Source organism: Grus americana, chromosome 6 (genome assembly GCF_028858705.1).
Source record: "Grus americana isolate bGruAme1 chromosome 6, bGruAme1.mat, whole genome shotgun sequence".
Classification (NCBI taxonomy): Eukaryota; Metazoa; Chordata; class Aves; order Gruiformes; family Gruidae; genus Grus; species Grus americana.
This window is the reverse complement of record NC_072857.1, coordinates 21,033,111-21,049,938: the sequence shown is the minus strand read 5'-3', so window position 1 is coordinate 21,049,938 and position 16,828 is coordinate 21,033,111. Positions and strand designations below refer to the sequence as shown.

General features: G+C 34.7%; 1 protein-coding gene across 9 annotated transcripts in view; it reads left to right on the top strand.

The window, feature by feature from the left end:
• TTC21B (tetratricopeptide repeat domain 21B) overlaps positions 1-16,828 on the top strand; it is a 44,063-nt gene that overhangs the window by 20,164 nt on the left and 7,071 nt on the right. For 7 of the 9 annotated variants that reach the window (XM_054830274.1, XM_054830272.1, XM_054830278.1 and 4 more), the window contains 10 exons: positions 1,574-1,712; positions 3,634-3,740; positions 4,290-4,478; positions 7,826-7,936; positions 9,050-9,131; positions 9,882-10,032; positions 10,516-10,677; positions 11,075-11,270; positions 12,962-13,186; positions 15,764-15,884. In XM_054830274.1, the coding sequence (XP_054686249.1) occupies positions 1,574-1,712; positions 3,634-3,740; positions 4,290-4,478; positions 7,826-7,936; positions 9,050-9,131; positions 9,882-10,032; positions 10,516-10,677; positions 11,075-11,270; positions 12,962-13,186; positions 15,764-15,884 (1,483 nt within the window). Of the gene's footprint in view, positions 1-1,573; positions 1,713-3,633; positions 3,741-4,289; positions 4,479-7,825; positions 7,937-9,049; positions 9,132-9,881; positions 10,033-10,515; positions 10,678-11,074; positions 11,271-12,961; positions 13,187-14,273; positions 14,330-15,763; positions 15,885-16,828 lie in introns of all 9 variants that reach the window. The other 2 variants (XR_008577673.1, XM_054830273.1) reach the window with 2 other exon arrangements.

The following is a 16,828-nucleotide window of genomic DNA, read 5'->3' as shown; positions in this document are numbered from 1 at the left end:
TTTTTATCACGTTGAATGTGAAATATTCAGTGTATTGTTCCAGGGAATATACAGTTTTTATATTTGTGACATATGAGAGTTCTTGCGTATGTGTAATGTGATTAGTCAACTGCATTTTCACTGTTTTCAGGTTGGATAGAAGGAAGCCTTTCACTTTAAACCACTAAATAGTCTTTTTATACTGAAACTAAATTTGTAGTTCAAATTCAAAATACCTGATCAAAGGCACAGTTACATGTTGGTGGATATAAATCTGGTGAATTGTAGTTCTGGTGACTTGAAGTTTATGTGGTTTTGAGCCTGCACTCAAAACCATGTTTAATTACTTCTCCGTTAACCCAGCCTTGTTACATCTCCTAACCTTAACATTGGCTAATAGAGTAGTTATAGAGGCTTTAACTTCTTATTGTAGGAAGAACAGAAGAAAATGTTTGGGAAAAACTTGCAGGAGCAAATTACTTTATTTGGACAACCACACACTACTGGAGTGTGTGTCCAAATTGTGTTTTGTTTGCAATATTAGATTAAACATGCTTCTGTTTAGGTCAATATTAGAAGCAGCTCAGTATATGAGTCCTATCTTGCTCCATGATAGTTCAGAACTTTTTTGGGTGTATAATAATCCAATGTACTGTGAGGGTTCTTAGAGTTGCTGTAGAAAAACTTGTAATCTATATGATGATGGGTGTGTTATGGATTTTAATTTTTTAATTTGAGACTTCAGCTATATTATCCTAAGGATGCTTAAGCCTAAATAGGTAACCTGCCTGATATGTCCATTATTATACATGTTTAAACATATTCTATTTTAAAACAATAAAAGTTAATGAAATATTTCCAATTCAGTTTGGAAATGTAACTCTTCAACATAATTCCAGTTCTCATTTTTCCCTTTATTTAGAAAAGTAACATCCTATTTAAGTTGTTATTTTGAAGTGTGGTTGGTTTTTTGTTTGGGGCTTTTTTTCCTTAGAGTTATGGAATAATAGATTATTGATCCAGAACACTGCTTTTTTTTTTTTTTTTCTTAGGTAGATATTTGACATTTTTAATTGATAGGATTGCCAGTTTTTATGTTTAAAAATGCAAAGAGTGAAAACTCCTTTCTATTAAATTATGCTTAGTTGGTATTTTTCAACTTTTCATTACTTTTTTATCTTTGTTTTGCAGGTAGACTTTGGGAAAATATTTGTTCTTTGTATACAGTAAAACAGAACTTTCTAACTCCAGTCTAACTGGAATTATACAACTTCAGTAGCTAATGAAAACATAGTTTAATTGACAGTGGTCCTGTCAAAGATAGAATGTGATGATGTGGTTAGGCTATGTAAGTGCCTGTTTATCAAAATGCAGGCTCCAGTTATTTTATTTTATCGTTAATTTGGCATTACATTTTTGGAAGCCTGTACTTGCAACTAAAGAACATCTTTTTAATATAGTATTTATTAGAAATTACTTGGTTACAAGAGAAGAGAAGAAAATAGATAAAACTCTAAGCAGTATGTCATTAAATACCTAAGTAACAAGGTGGTTATCTTTAAACAATACTCAGACTTTTGTTTCTTCCTTTTAGGCCATCAGCTACTATGAGGCTGCGTTGAGAAGTGGTCAACAGAATTTCCTTTGCTATGATTTGGCTGAGCTTTTGATGAAACTGAAGCAGTATGAAAAGGCAGAAAAAGTACTTCATCAAGCTTTAGATCATGAGCCTGGTAGGAATGTTATTAATTTACAGCAAAACATACAATTTCTATTGTTGTTTGTGTTTTCTGCATGATATGAAGACAGGCTGACAAAGTTGGGGTTGTTCAGCCTGGAGAGGAGAAAGCTCCAGGGAGACCTTAGAGCAGCCTTCCGGTACCTGAAGGGTGACTACAAGAAATATGGAGAGGGACTGTTTACAAGGGCATGTAGCAATAGGACATGGGGTAATGGCTTTAAACAGAAAGAGGGTAGGTTTAGATTAGATATTAGGAAGAAATTCTTCACTGTGAAGGTGGTGAGGCACTGGAACAGGTTGCCCATAGAAGCTGTGGATACCCCCTCCCTGGAAGCATTCAAGGCCAGGTTGGATGGGGCTTTGGGCAACCTGGTCTAGTGGAGGGTGTCCCTGCCCATGGCAGGGGGCTTGGAACTAGGTGATCTTTAAGGTCCCTTCCAACCCAAACCGTTCTATGATTCCATTCTAAGGAATAAATAAGTTCCATATAAACTTTTGTGAAGTATAAAACATAGGAAACTATTAAGTGGTAAATGAGAAATGTGTTCTAAAATAAACTTCACTTATATTTAAAGATGCTTTTGCTAAGACTTTTAAACTTGGAACATCTGTGATAGATGGAGTCAGTAAATACAATAGCACAGCTCCACATATGCAAGATTCTTTCTCTTCTGTGTTAACAAATGTTCTGATTCTGAATTGATCAAGTATAGATGAGTCATTCCTGCTGTTAGGGAAGGGTTGTTTAGGTGGTAAATCCTACCCAGTATCCTTCAAAGCAAAGAGATTGCACTGGTTGAAGATGTCTGTTTGTACGTGTTAGGAATATGTACTCACAAAGCTAGAATTCTTGGGTTTTTTCCTTTTTTTTTTGTTTTGTTAAAAGGCAATTAAGAATTTTTAAGGTGTTTAGTGGGAGCTATTGAGCTATACCCTTAATTAAGGATATCTTTTTGCAGTGGCTTAATTATATTTGTTAACTTTTGTGGCTATCTGAATACAGAAACAGTTGGTATTATCAAGTCTTATTAGTAGTCCCTATAGTCTCATGTCACTATTCTACTAGTCTTTCATACTGTGTAGGGGAGTGTTGGTTTTCTATCTTGTTTACTTCTTACTGAAAAAAATCCTCTGTTTTAACATTATATTCCTGTCTCAGTTAAGCCCTTGAAGATCTGGCTAATTTAATAATCATGCTCAAGTCAGCTTGATCTTCTAGTGTGGAAAGATAAATTAGCAGTAAATACAGTTTGTCCCATGTACTTTAAAATCTTCTCTTCCATCTTATATTGAAGCAAAAAGTATGTAAGTCAGTATCCTTTTTCTAGGTCTTTGATATACACGTGTTCTCTACATGGAAAAAAAGTCTGTCTCATTGGCTGATTGGAAAAATTATTGAACAGTTTAGTATCTTTTTTTAGAAATGCTAAAATGTCTTTTTGAAAGAAAAATGAAATATAGGAAACGTACTGGAAGGAATGGTCTTACATGGTTGGCTACGTGACCTAATCTCTGATTTAGAATAGCAAGTCACAATTACTCATTGGATCAATCTGGACATTTTTCATTGACTTTGAGGAGGATTTAGACAAGAAATGTCAGGAGTGGCTTTATTTCCTGTTCACTTAAATCAAAAGCTTTTCTCTCATATTCCTGAGAATGCAAATAGACTAGATGGTCGATTTTTTTTTTTTTTTTTTTTTGTATTCCTTTGGCTTTAAATCTCATTCTGTTTTGTAGGTTGTAAAGTTTTATTCTGCCTGCTAACACCACACTGAGTCAAATCACAATCCTAAATACGTAAGATTAAGTTGTGAACTTTTCATTTAAGTTAATGCCTGAAGTATGTCATCTTTCTTTGACTTTACAAGGATCAGTTCTTACAAGAATCATGTTTAATATAATTCTTATAGTTAATGAATTGTCTTCTCTGATGCAAGATGGACGTTACCAGGTGCTTCTGGCAAAAATTTACAGCAAAATGGAGAAGATTGATGAAGCTATTGTTTCATTACAACAGGTAAAGGGGAAAACAAAAAACTTACAAAAGCTTGCAATGTCCTCACTTTTATCCCAGATGTGAATTTTGGGGAAGCAAGCCTCCCTGGCTTTTTGCTTTAATGTTCTATTTAAGTTTCATAAGATGTTGTAGGTATGATTATCTCAAAATTATGTTCTATAAAGTGTAGATGATACATTATTTGATTGGCATCTAGTTGTCATAAGGAGTATTTTAGAAAAAGTGTATTGGGATTCCATCTTGAAAGTGTTGAACACTATGTTGCTTTTCAGCAGAGCTTTAATGTAAATTTTGAGGAAGCAAGGCAGTTTGAGACAGGTTGTTGAGGGGCAGAGATTGAGGGGGAGTTTGTCTTGCTTATTTTCATTGATGTGTTTCATAGTTGAGACATTTTTACCCACCTTTTTATTATTTTGGGGATTTTCATCTATAAAATGCGTAGTGTGCTTATGGAACCTTTTAAAAATTTAATTACGTTATTTTAAAGTAGATAATATAAAATTGATTCCTCTGAAAATTTTTGACTGTTCATTCCTTTCCCCACACTAGGCTCGGGAATTACAAGCCAGAGTGCTTAAACGGGCTCAAATAGAACAGCTGGATGCAGTTCCTGCACAGAAACAGTTAGCGGCTGAAATTTGTGCTGAGATTGCAAAACATTCTACAACCCAGCGAAACTATGAAAAAGCAATTAAATTTTACAAAGAAGCTCTTGTTCACTGTGAAACTGATAACAAGGTCAGTTCTCCCTCTGACTATTTTGCGTTGTTTTTCCATTCTGTTTTGATATCTAGTAATACATTTTTTCCAATTATCCACAGTGTAGAAATCTGTTTGCAATTATTTCTGCTTTATGATATACATAGAGCCTTGAACTTTCTCCCCTTCGCTGCTTATCATAAAATAGTTGTACATACTGCTAATTTCTATCTCTTACACCAACTCCTGATTCAAGTGGTGGTCTGCATGCACCTGAGTTGTCCATTAGATCATATAGTGAGCCTGTCTCCTGTACCAGTTGAGGACATGTTAGGTGTGGCACGGTAATGATGGAGATTGTTTCAATCTTGCTTGTTGCCTGTCCTCTAGAATGAAGTCTCAGTGATTTTAGTCAACACAGACAATTTCTTTCTCTTTTGTATTTGTTTTAGCAGTTTTAGACTTTTATCTGGACTTGGTAGAATTCCAATTTTAGTCACAAAATGTTGCTGTTGTTGAGCAGTGATTATTGCACTGCTTCTCTCTTCCCTGCAGTGTCTCTTTCCCACAAATCTCTGCCTGTTGATAAATGCTGGTAAACTTGAACTTATTTTTATCCCCCTCTTCCTTCTTCTCCTGTCACAGCCCTGGGTTTTAGAGGAGAAGAGAAAGGCTAAGAAATTTATTATGAGCACCAAAATTAATTGTCAACTTTAGTGGGGTTTTTTAGATTAAAAATAAATATATTTTTTGTCAAACTTCCATGATTTTCTAGCATAAGTGTGCAGTATATTTAGGTGTATGTGAAGACTTCTTATTTTGCTGCCTCTTAGTGCACTGTTGTCAGATTCATCAGCTGCTAAATTATCAGCACATCACCTGATTTTAATACTTGAACTTGTAGGTTACGGTTTCAAGAATCTAGGTCCTTCCTAAGTCTGCAATTTCAGCATCTTCGAGACAGGCTTTCCTCAAGGCATCTTGTAAGAAAGATGAAGGAGAATAAAAATAAATTGGGAGAGGGGTAAAGTAAAAACATCCTTAAAATATTCAAAGGAGAGTGGATTCCCCATTCTACCATTAAGAGCGAGGAAACTGCCTGTCATAGTCCAGGTACAGCTATAGCTTTTGTGGTATGCCTTCCCAGTAATTCAGTATCAAACCCCTAATCTTTTTTTCTTTCATGCCAGTACTGAAATACCAGCATGGCATTTCCTGTCAATTCTTGCTAAAATCATACTATTGAGAGATTCCCATTGTTACAAGATGTGCTATGCACTGACATTTGTACTGAGCATCTCTTAGATGCACTTAACTGGAGATTTTTACTTTCATAGAATCATAGAATGGTTTGGGTTGGAAGGGACCTTGAAGATCATCTAGTTCCAACCCCCCTGCCATGGGCAGGGACACCCTCCACTAGACCAGGTTACCCAAAGCCCCATCCAATCTGGCCTTGAACACTTCCAGGGAGGGGGTATCCACAGCTTCTCTGGGCAGCCCGTTTCAGTGTCTCACCACCCTCATAATGAAGAATTTATTCCTAACATCTAATCTAAATCTATCCTCTTTCTGTTTAAAGCCATTAACCCGTGTCCTATCAGAAAGTAGCTTTAATCCTACTTCACTGGCAATGCAGAATACAATGACATCTTAGAAAATCTAAAACTGAATTTCTGATTGAGAGCTTGTTCCCTGCAAAATACTTTGTTACCCACAACTAGTATAAAAGTCATCTCACTCTATTTCTGTAGTTTCAGTAGATTTGAACTTGTTTTCTTCCCTTCATTTTTAAAAACATTGCTAGTACAAGGTTGGAATTGAATTCTTTTAGATGACAACATACAAATTTGAGCTGTTATATTTCTTGATGTCTTCACAGAATTTACTTTCCTTAAAATTATACATGGGAGTATTGAAAATCCTTTGAAGCTATCTGTACCTTATTTCATCAGAACAAAATCTCCTGTATTCTAGCCAAAGTAACCCAAACCAGATTTGAAATGTTGCATTAAACAAATTATTCAGCTAAACGTGAAGAAATTGCAGCCCATGTCATAAGGGTTTTGTGTTGTGTTGTGTTTTACATAGCTAAATCTGGTAGGTAATACCCTACCTCATTTCTATGACCTGGTAAGAGGCAATGCAGTTTCCAGATGCAGACTTGAAGTGGATCACAGATTGCATCAAGCACATCATTTCACAGTATCATTATTTTTTGGGTTAGAGTTGAAAATTTAAAGACCACTTCCAGTCAATAGAATCTAGTATAGAAGTCCAGTTTAACTGGCATTCTTCTCCAACTTGCCCAAGGCAGGAAGAGTTCCTTGACCAGCAGACTGCTTTTCGGTCTTCCACTGTATTGTGCACATAAGAATAGTGGCTTGGAGAAAGCTTTCATAATTAAAATTCTTACGTGCATGCTATCTCCATATCACTTCAGTGCTTACCTACTTGCCTTTCTGTTTCAGAATTATATACTAATGTTTGAATATGTAAATAACAGGAAGTAGGAAGAAAACAGTTGTTAAATATTATGCAAGTCACCTTCATATCCTGAACAAGACGTTCAAAACACTGTTTTGACTCAGGAGTGCCTTTCACGAGTGTAACTAGAGAGAGAATCGCGATGCAATTATAAACGTCTCCTTTTTGAAAACAAAATCAAAACACCGTTTAAAATTAAGCAGGCGTGACATTTGTTTACTGTTTGTCTACTGCTAATTTTACTTTGTGATGGGTTTAACTCCCATTTGCTTCAATGGGAACTTGGTTAAATCTTGGTAGCTCTTGTGTCTATAAACTTTTCTGTGGCATTTCTTTTTTTTAATAGTCTGTGATGGGACTTCAGCTTTAAGGATGCATGCTTAGCTACATTTCAGTTTGGTAATATTTATTCTGCCGTTGGGTCTCAGAAACGGATCTGCGCAGAGTCTTAATGTGGTAGGTTTGGAAATGCAAATAAGAAAACTGTTTCTGCTGGAATTTGCTTACACACCAAAACTAATTGGTGAATGTAAATCAGGTATTTGCTTCTCTCAATGAATTTAAAACTACTTGCATTTACGTTGGTCTTTTTTCCAAGAAAATTATTCTTACCAAAATACTGTAGTCTTCAAAGCCATACTGTCTGAGCAGCTCTGCTTTTTCTACCTCCAGAATATCCCTGTGAAGAAAAAAAATTTTGTGCTTTAAGGTGAGGGAATAGGAATGGAAATTAATTAAATTACTTGACCAAGAGCCCACAGGAAACCACGGAGAAGGCGCTCTCTTTAGAAGAGAAATAAATTTTCCCTGAGGCACTGAAATCTCAGGTTAATACTTCAAAACCTGAACCAGCTTTCTTTATCTTTGAGTTACATATAGTTAAATCTTTTAATCTACAGGCGATGTTGGAACTTGCACGTTTATATCTTGCACAAGATGATACTGATGCCTGTCAACATCAGTGCTCCTTATTACTGAAGAATGACCAAGATAATGAAGCAGCAACAATGGTATGTGCTATTATACTAATTCTGTATCAGAAGTTTTTTGAGGTTTGTGTGTCTGCAAAGTGATGGATCCATAAAATAGTACTTTTAAGAAAGCTTACAGCTTCTGATTTAAAAAAAAAAATGTGAAAAATCCATTGCAGCTAAATGTTTTTCTGTTTATGGTAGATATTGATTCAATATGAAGTTTCTAGCAATCATAGCCTTTGTTCTATCTCAATGCAAAACTGTCTTTAAAAGTACTAGTAGAGGAAAAAGTAGTAGTGGTAAGATTGACTAAAACATGGCTTAGCGTGTGTTCTATTAACAATTGACTAATGGTCAGGGAAGAATTATTTTTTCAGTACAGTAACATTAAAGCAAATATCTAAAAAAAAATTCCAGAAGAAAAGAACTGTGTACTTAAGGTGGTTTTGCATCCTTATACAATCATAGTTAATCATATTCCTACTTAACTATTTTTAATCACAGCTGCAGATTCTCTGTTCAGGACTTGTATAATTCTTGGCTTAAAAGACAGGTCAGACTGAGCAACTTTTGCTTTAACACTTTAGGAGCAAAATGATTTTAAGATGGGAATAATTTATTTTCTCACAGCAGTCTAACATCTGGAATTTAACCTAGTATGGTGCAAGTACAGGGGTAATAGCACTCAACATATGTTATTAAAGCTATTTATTAGCTACTTCTCGGTGGAGAGAAACTGAAATAATTTGTTTTATTTCCACTGCTGAAGCGGGCTATCGTCTTTCTTTTTCTGTAACTTAAAAGTAACTTTGCTTTTCTATGTGCTTAATCTGCATGTATGGAAAATAAAATCAGGAGTAAAACTATGCAAGTAAAACCAAACGTATTTGAAAGGTACATCAAAGTGGTTTATTCTCTTTTAATTTCTACCTTAAGTGAAAAATTGAGATATGAGCCTGTACCTGCTCATTGTTATCCTACGTGTCTGTCTATAGTGTTTGTTTTCCAGGGAGTAATGAAAAACCCGACTCAGTTTACTACTTGTGCAATTCCTGCAGCATTTTAAAGCTGTAGTTGCAGCTCCCAGAACTAGAATTCATTATAAACCACAATTTTGTTTTGTTTTCTCTGAATTGGTCAATATTGTAGATGATGGCTGATCTCATGTTCAGGAAGCAAGATTATGAACAAGCTGTCTTTCATTTCCAGCAGCTCCTAGAACGCAAGCCAGGTGAACATTTAGCAGTGATATTTTTAATTCTTTCTCATCCGTAGCTCTAATGAGATAGAGGAATAAATATCTAAAAAATACTTTGTTAAAGTATTTTTTTAATTAAAAAGAAATGTGCTATTTTAAATGTAGTGGATACTAAACCCTTACTGTATATAAAAACATAAAGCTATTGTAGGGGACGATGAGAAAATGATTTCTTATAGATACAGTAATTTACTTTGCTACAGTGTAATGTGTATTGTTTACCTCAAGCTAAATGTAGCTAGGGTGTTATTTACCTGTAACTGTAAAGCACTTTCTTTTATGTTTAAGATATCAAGTGCATGAACACAAAGCTAGTGTTTTATTTCAAGATTAATAAAGGAAACTTGTCTCAGACAGGAATAAGTTTCTTTTAGCAATTTGCAAATCATGACCAGAGAGAAAGCTACTGAAATTACTTAATTTGTACTATAACGAATGTAAAGCTTTCTAGTGGACTTTACGAAAGAAGTCATGAGAGTACAGCAAACGTTTTTGAGTGCTTTTGAAAATGAAGTACATTTATACTTATCTTTATACAGGGTTTTATAGAAGTATTGCAAGTATCACTTGGTATCTTCATTCTTGTATCTGTGGTTTCTATGTAATATGACTGATGTATTACACCATATCTTTTTCATATGTGAAAAAGAAAAGTCAGGGTGTTTAAGCTATTCATACAGCAAATAGCTAGAATTACGGTGTCCTAATTATTTGTATATTTAGATAACTATGCAACTCTCTCACGATTAATTGATCTGTTAAGAAGAGCTGGAAAACTAGAAGAAGTCCCAAGATTTCTTTTAATGGCTGAAAAACATTCTTCCAGAACAAAGCTTGAACCAGGATTTCACTACTGCAAAGGACTGTATCTTTGGTACTTTCAGTTATAATTAAGATAAGGCTCATTTGGTTATGTAGTATGTATTTAAATAGTTTGATAAGTGATAAGTAATATAGCACTACTTTCCTAATTACTTAAGGTACTAAGATTTTTAGGAAAGGTCTCCTTTTCTCTTCTGAAATACTTTCCAATTATCTCCTAAAATGAAGCTATTTTGTCTCTCTCTCTCTCTCTCTCTCATACATCTTTCATATTTCCTGTTTGTTAAAAGGGATATTCATGCTGGTTCAATAATACAATATTACTTATTTTCAAATTTTAGAATTTATTAGACTGTTTGTAGTCTGCAAAAGCAAGTTCCTTGCAATAGTATGTGTGCTATTCAAACCTTGTATGATCGGTGTGTGCAAGTGTCATCTGTTTTTTAAATACTTGGGTTTCTTCTTGGGGTTTGGGTGGGATTTGAGACAGTGAATTTTACTTGCCCAGCTTTAAATATTTTAATTATCTGTCTAGGTATACAGGTGAACCAAATGATGCACTCCGGCATTTTAATAAAGCTCGAAAGGACAGTGACTGGGGACAGAATGCAGTCTACAACATGATTGAAATTTGTTTGAACCCAGATAATGAAACTGTGGGTGGTGAAGTCTTTGAAAATTTGGATGCTGACATAGGGTAAGTGAATGAAATAAATACTGCTTGGGTTCGTCTGTCATCCTCTTCCTCTGCTGCCCTTAATTTGCCTTAATTTAAATTGCTAGAACTTTGTGCTCATCTAATGCTTTGAATATTCTACTTACTATATTGTGAGAGACCATCTTAGACTGTAGTAAGTTAGTCTCAAGCAGAAAATATAGAAGACTTTATCTGGAATCCTGGTCACTTGAAGTGTTGTTAAAAGCTTGTTAGGTTGGAACTGCTGTTATAGAAGAGAATCAATGTAGAATGCCTATATAACAGAGCTGACTTGTACAAAATGGCATGCCTTTAGCATGTAATTGGTACTAACTTCTAATTAATTCAGTGTATATTAAAAAAATAAGCTTTTACAAACACTTCTTTCTGATAACAGTAATTCAACAGAGAAGCAGGAGTCTGTGCAGTTGGCTGTAAGAACAGCAGAAAATCTTCTGAAGGAACTCAAGCCTCAGACTATTCAGGGTCACATTCAACTGCGAATCATGGAAAATTACTGTCTCATGGCTACCAAACAAAAATCAAGTGTTGAACGAGCACTGAACACTTTCACTGAAATAGTAGTGGCTGAGGTTAGTAACCTGTCTCATTTCCTCAGTCTTCTCTTTCACACTTGAACATTTTTCGAACTAGTCTTGCAGTTTACATTCAGGAATTGTGGCATGTGTTAGTGCTATTTGCTCTAAGGGGTTTTTTTCCTATTAAAAAATATTTTCTATAAAATTTGGGGAAAAAAAATTGGTTACATAACTTTTAGAAGTTTTCAACTGGATTGCAAATTTATAACTCAACTAAATGCTAACATAGCCTATTCTCATTTCAATAACTGGCCATTTGGTTTGAGTTGCTGGGTTTGCTTTCAATTTCCAGTGTTGCCAGCAGCATGCCTGATGACAAAAGTCTATACAATACCTTCATTCTGTAAGCAAAAACAATTAAATATCAGCTGCCTTCATGTTCTTCATGGCAATTTGACAGAATTTAGATTCCAGGGCAAGATTATCCATCTGTTCAAAATTAATCTTTTGATAGAAATCTTCATTATTTTATAGCTACTTGTAGTCATTAGCTTTAGGATTAATAACGGATACTTTTGTTACCAGCACCTTTCGACTGATTTTTATTTAAGCACATGTAGACACAGTTCATCAGAATGCCAAGAAGTACTTAAATTACTACTACCCATTAACTGTGTGCTAAACTGCTTCTTGTCAGAGCTCAGTATACTGATGCTTATCTTGTGTGTAAGGCAGTTCTGAGAATCACAAAAACGTGTCCCTCTGCCTCCAGTACTGGCTTCCCTGCCCTGCTTGGAATTGTTCTGAGGTCCTGTGAATATTAAATGTTCTTCACATGGTAACACAGTTCCACCAGGAAGAATGCTCCAGTCTATTTAGTCTTCTCTTCAGGGTTACATAAAATATAGAGCTTTAATCTCTTCACACTTCAGAAGTTATTGATCCATGCTAGGTGAGACTGTTCAGGGAGAGGAGGGATGAGCTGATCATTGTGAAAGAATTTATTTTTTTTTTTAGTAAGTCAGGAATACTGAGGGGGAGAAAGAGGTTTTTAAGTTAGCTGCTCATAGAACTACTCTGCATTTAGGAAGAAATTTTGGGATATGAGCCCCATTCTCATCTATACCCTGTGCTAGTAAAGGCAGGATTTTAAAAATCATACTTACTCCTGCACTTCTTACTGCTTGCTTGAGGTTCTTGCATAAAATGGTGGCTTTTAAGAATCCAGTTGTTTATCTGTATCTTTTGAATACAGGCAGTTTAGACATACATTTTTAGGAGCTGCACACCTAGTAGTAGGAATCAGTGTCCCTGTTACTGACATTTGACAGGCACTTCTAACAGTAGAAAATACCACTTGTAACTTCAAGTGAGTTCAGTTTCTATCTGAAGTATTTATTTGTGTATCAAAAGGATATATCTTAGTGGTATCAGAATGTTTCTTGTTGAGATGAAATACCTGTGGATGCTTTCAGTGTTTCCTGAGCCTGAAGAAGATTGTTTTGAGCCCAAACTTATATTCAGCCTCTTAATTATTTAATGTGGTGTTTATCATTATTAGTCTTACAGAAATAATCATAGCACTAGATGGAAAACATGTTTGTAAGATTGGATGTTCTATCTCTGTTTCCTGAGATTTAGCTTTTAGTTTAGTTTTCAGATACCTGGTGAAAGTCTTAATTTTAAAAAAAATGTTAAAAGCAAAATAAAAAAGCACCAAGCAGTTACTATACTTTTTACTGCAGAAGGATCATATACCAGCACTTCTGGGAATGGCCACAGCCTACATGATCTTAAAACAGACTCCACGAGCCAGAAATCAGTTAAAACGGATTTCAAAAATGAGCTGGAATCCTATTGATGCAGAGGAGTTTGAAAAGAGTTGGCTTCTGCTTGCAGATATATATATTCAATCTGCAAAATATGATATGGCAGGTGAATTATTAAAACGATGCCTTCGTCATAACAGGGTAAGTGTGCATAAAAAGTAACCTTACTAACCTTCTATTTTAATTCATCTAAATGTTTAGTTTTCCTCTGAAACATGATTTCAAAATGTATTTCTTCTTCCAATTGCCTGGTATTTCACTTATTAATAAGTAGACCAAAACAAGCCAGGAAACCAGCAATTTTACACTGGAGGGTAGTAAACAAACCTGTGAATGCTGTTTGGTCATTTTTATTCATATTCTATAACTTATGCAAGTTTTAGCTGTGGTAACACTAGAAGCTTAAGGTGTTTATGGAATGTCAGAGATGAAGAGATGTTATCTTCATATCTTAAAATGTTTTTAAAAATTTATGTTCATAAGCCTGCTACTATATAGGATTATTTTTTTCATGCTAGTATTAATCCTCTGCTGTGAAGATACTGTCTGGTTGCTTGTCTGGGGACAAGCTCTAATGTTTTTACCTCAGGGTTTCTAAGCAGGCAAACTGCCCAGCATTCTGCATCTATGCACTTCACTTGCCTTCACATGAGGCACATCCAATAAATAGGCTGGCCTTTCATAGATCGTATGCTGCCGCTTCAGGATACTGTTTATAGTGCAGAGTTTTACTTAAGAAAAGGACATGATGCTGTACATTTCTTTTTCTGAATTCATAAGTACAGAATGTAAGGATCATTATTCAGTCACATTGCTGCAACCTCCTTGAGAGGTAGACTTTTTGAACTTGCAGTCTTTTTATTTCTAAATATAAAATTAAGAGGCAGCTACAACAGATCTTGGTATAATGGTATCATGTACTTCTGCAGAGATGCCTCTTAAAGTAGGATGTACTCAATTTCACTTTTACAGAAAATGAGTTTGCATTTAGTTAAGAAAAAATTCTACCTTAAGGTCAGTTACATGCTTGTCCAGATGGCCAAGGGAAGTTGCAAAAGCCATACTGCTGGAAGATAAACATAAGTCATCTCCCAAAATAAGACACATCTTGAAACAGATAGTCTGTTGAGCAGGTATATACCACAAATTACGCTTTGTTGCAGAAATTCTCAAGCAGCTCTAAAAACATAGCCTACCAAGTAATTTGTTTTCTTGCTCTGCTTGATAGAAAAGAGGATGGCAAATCAGAAGTCTGCAACTCTGGTTCCTTAACAAAACAGCACGGTAAAGATACTGACTCTTCTCCAACTTGCATGCAAAGCAGCTAAGCAGGAATTGCACTATACAAATAGATGTTGAATATTTTAGATCTTAAAATATCTTGTTAATTCACAAGACAATATTTTATGTGGTATTCTCTAATTTGGAAGATTTGATTAGATTAAGAAAACATGTTATTGTGATGAATAAGTTTAGGATTATTTTTAGCAGTCAGAATTGAACGATATATGTGTGTGTGTATATATATACACACACAGTTTAAGTAAATATGTTGAGTGAAAACTTCATAAAAGCCTAGTGTCTTGTAATGTGGATTTTTTTTTTCTTTTAAAAGACTTAGGTTTGGTCGGTGAGATCCCAGTGAGCAGATTGTTTCTATGAAATTGGGGGGTTCTTACTGATTATTTGTCTTGATTTTGAACTTTTTTGTTTGTTTATCAAAAATGAGAGGGAGAATATGTTTTTAGCCTCATCTTCCAGGCATTCCCATACTGCTTATCCCAATATGCTGTGATTTGAAAGCTTTTCATCAGTAGATTTTGGAAGCCTAGTTGGAAATAGTGAAGTTAAAGATGGAATGTAATTTATATATCAGCATTTCTTTGCTCTGTCTATGTAAAAAAGGTGCATATTTTCATTTTTCTCTTGAAAATATTTGACCTATTGGCAGCATGATAATATCCCTTCACAGTAAGGCTATACAGTAGTTAGGGTTTTGTTCATTTTCATATTTTTCTTCCCCTGCTTCATGTACTAAATGTACGATTTGTGTATGAATTACAGTATCTTTCATACTAACTTTTATTATGGAGTGAGTTAAATTGATTTATATGAATGTGTAATATAAGTAAAGCTAGTATTTTCATCTAGTCCTTAATAGGTTTTGGAACCTGTTTTTCAGATGCTTGTGACTTGCCACTTGGAGTTACACAAAATGAAATATTTAATGGTTGATGATCCTTTGGGATATTTGTGTCTGTTTTTAGCTTTAATTGGAAAATTATAACATAAGACAGTTTCCAAAAATAAGGCTGTGAAAATACCTTTTTAAGAAAAAGTGAAACAAACAATATTTGTGGAAGATACAATGCTTTCTGGCTGGACTTGGTATGCAGCTGCTGTAGGGTTGTTATTAACTGAGAGGGGTTTCTTCAGGGTTTCTGGAGGCTCTGAACATTTTTGAAGGAGTAGTTGCAGTGTCCTCAGTGATGAACTCTGTACTTGACTCAGAGTAACTTAGGAAGCTGCTGTGCAGATTTACATATAACTGATTTGTATTACAGGTGTGTTAAATCAAGACTATCTTGTCATCAGAGTTAGTACAAGTATCACTTATGTTTGCCAGGTGTACAGATTTGAAGTATTTAAGCAATTAAGCTGTCGGTATTATTATATGTAAGCTTACCTAAATTTTGAATGAATATTTATATTTTACAGTCATGCTGCAAGGCTTACGAATACATGGGATACATAATGGAAAAGGAACAAGCATATAAGGATGCAGCAATAAATTATGAGATGGCCTGGAAATATGGAAACCAAACGAATCCAACAATAGGTATGTGTATATATAACCTATACGTATGATTTCAGACACTACAGTGGGAATGAAACAGCTACCCTTTACTGGAAAGACTGCTTTTAATTTTCCATAGAGATAGAGTATCATTGGTTTTCTTCACATAAAAACCACAGATGTGTAAAGGTGTACTTAACAGTCACTTGGAAAGCCCCCATGGCAAGAGGTAGCAGCTTTATGATACGTCAGAAGTTTCTGCTTACTGTTTTAGTACAAGGTTTTGGCTGAAACTGTTTTAGTTTGTTGTTTGTGAACAGCTTTCTCTGTAAGTACAGTACTTTTAATAATGTATTTATAGTCATGCAGTATGTACTGTTTATAATAGAGAACCTTTTATAATAACCAGTATATATTTGATGGTGGCGGATCATTGATTTAATTATTTTATTTTGATAATCAGACAAATTAGCTATTTATATGGATAAGGTTTTATATACATGAGTAAGGATTTTAAAAATAAGTTATTTAAATGTCTTTAAATATATCTGGTTTAAAAAAGATGGTTAACTGAAAACATGGGATACTAATCAAGTTTCAGTTTGGATGGTTAATTGAAGTCTACACTAAACTGTCATATTTTAGCCTATTTTAATGTAGGAAACCCTTTATGAAACAGATACGTGGGATAAAATGCCCTTTCATACTCAACAACTAGAGCCTGTCTCTAGGTCCCAAGGTTTGTGATTTACACGAATTCTGTTCCAGGTTTTGGGCTATGCTTATGGCCTCTCAAAAATACATATGTAATGTGGTCTTTAATCTGTTACTTTTTTTTTTTTTGTGCCCTAGATTTTTTTTAGTGTTAAGGTGAGAGAGCCTCTGGCATCAACTGGAAAACCAGTGTTTTTTTCAACAAGATAGTAACTGTTAAGCATATGAACTGCCATACGCTTTGTTTCTTTAACTGTAACTCCTGGATGTTG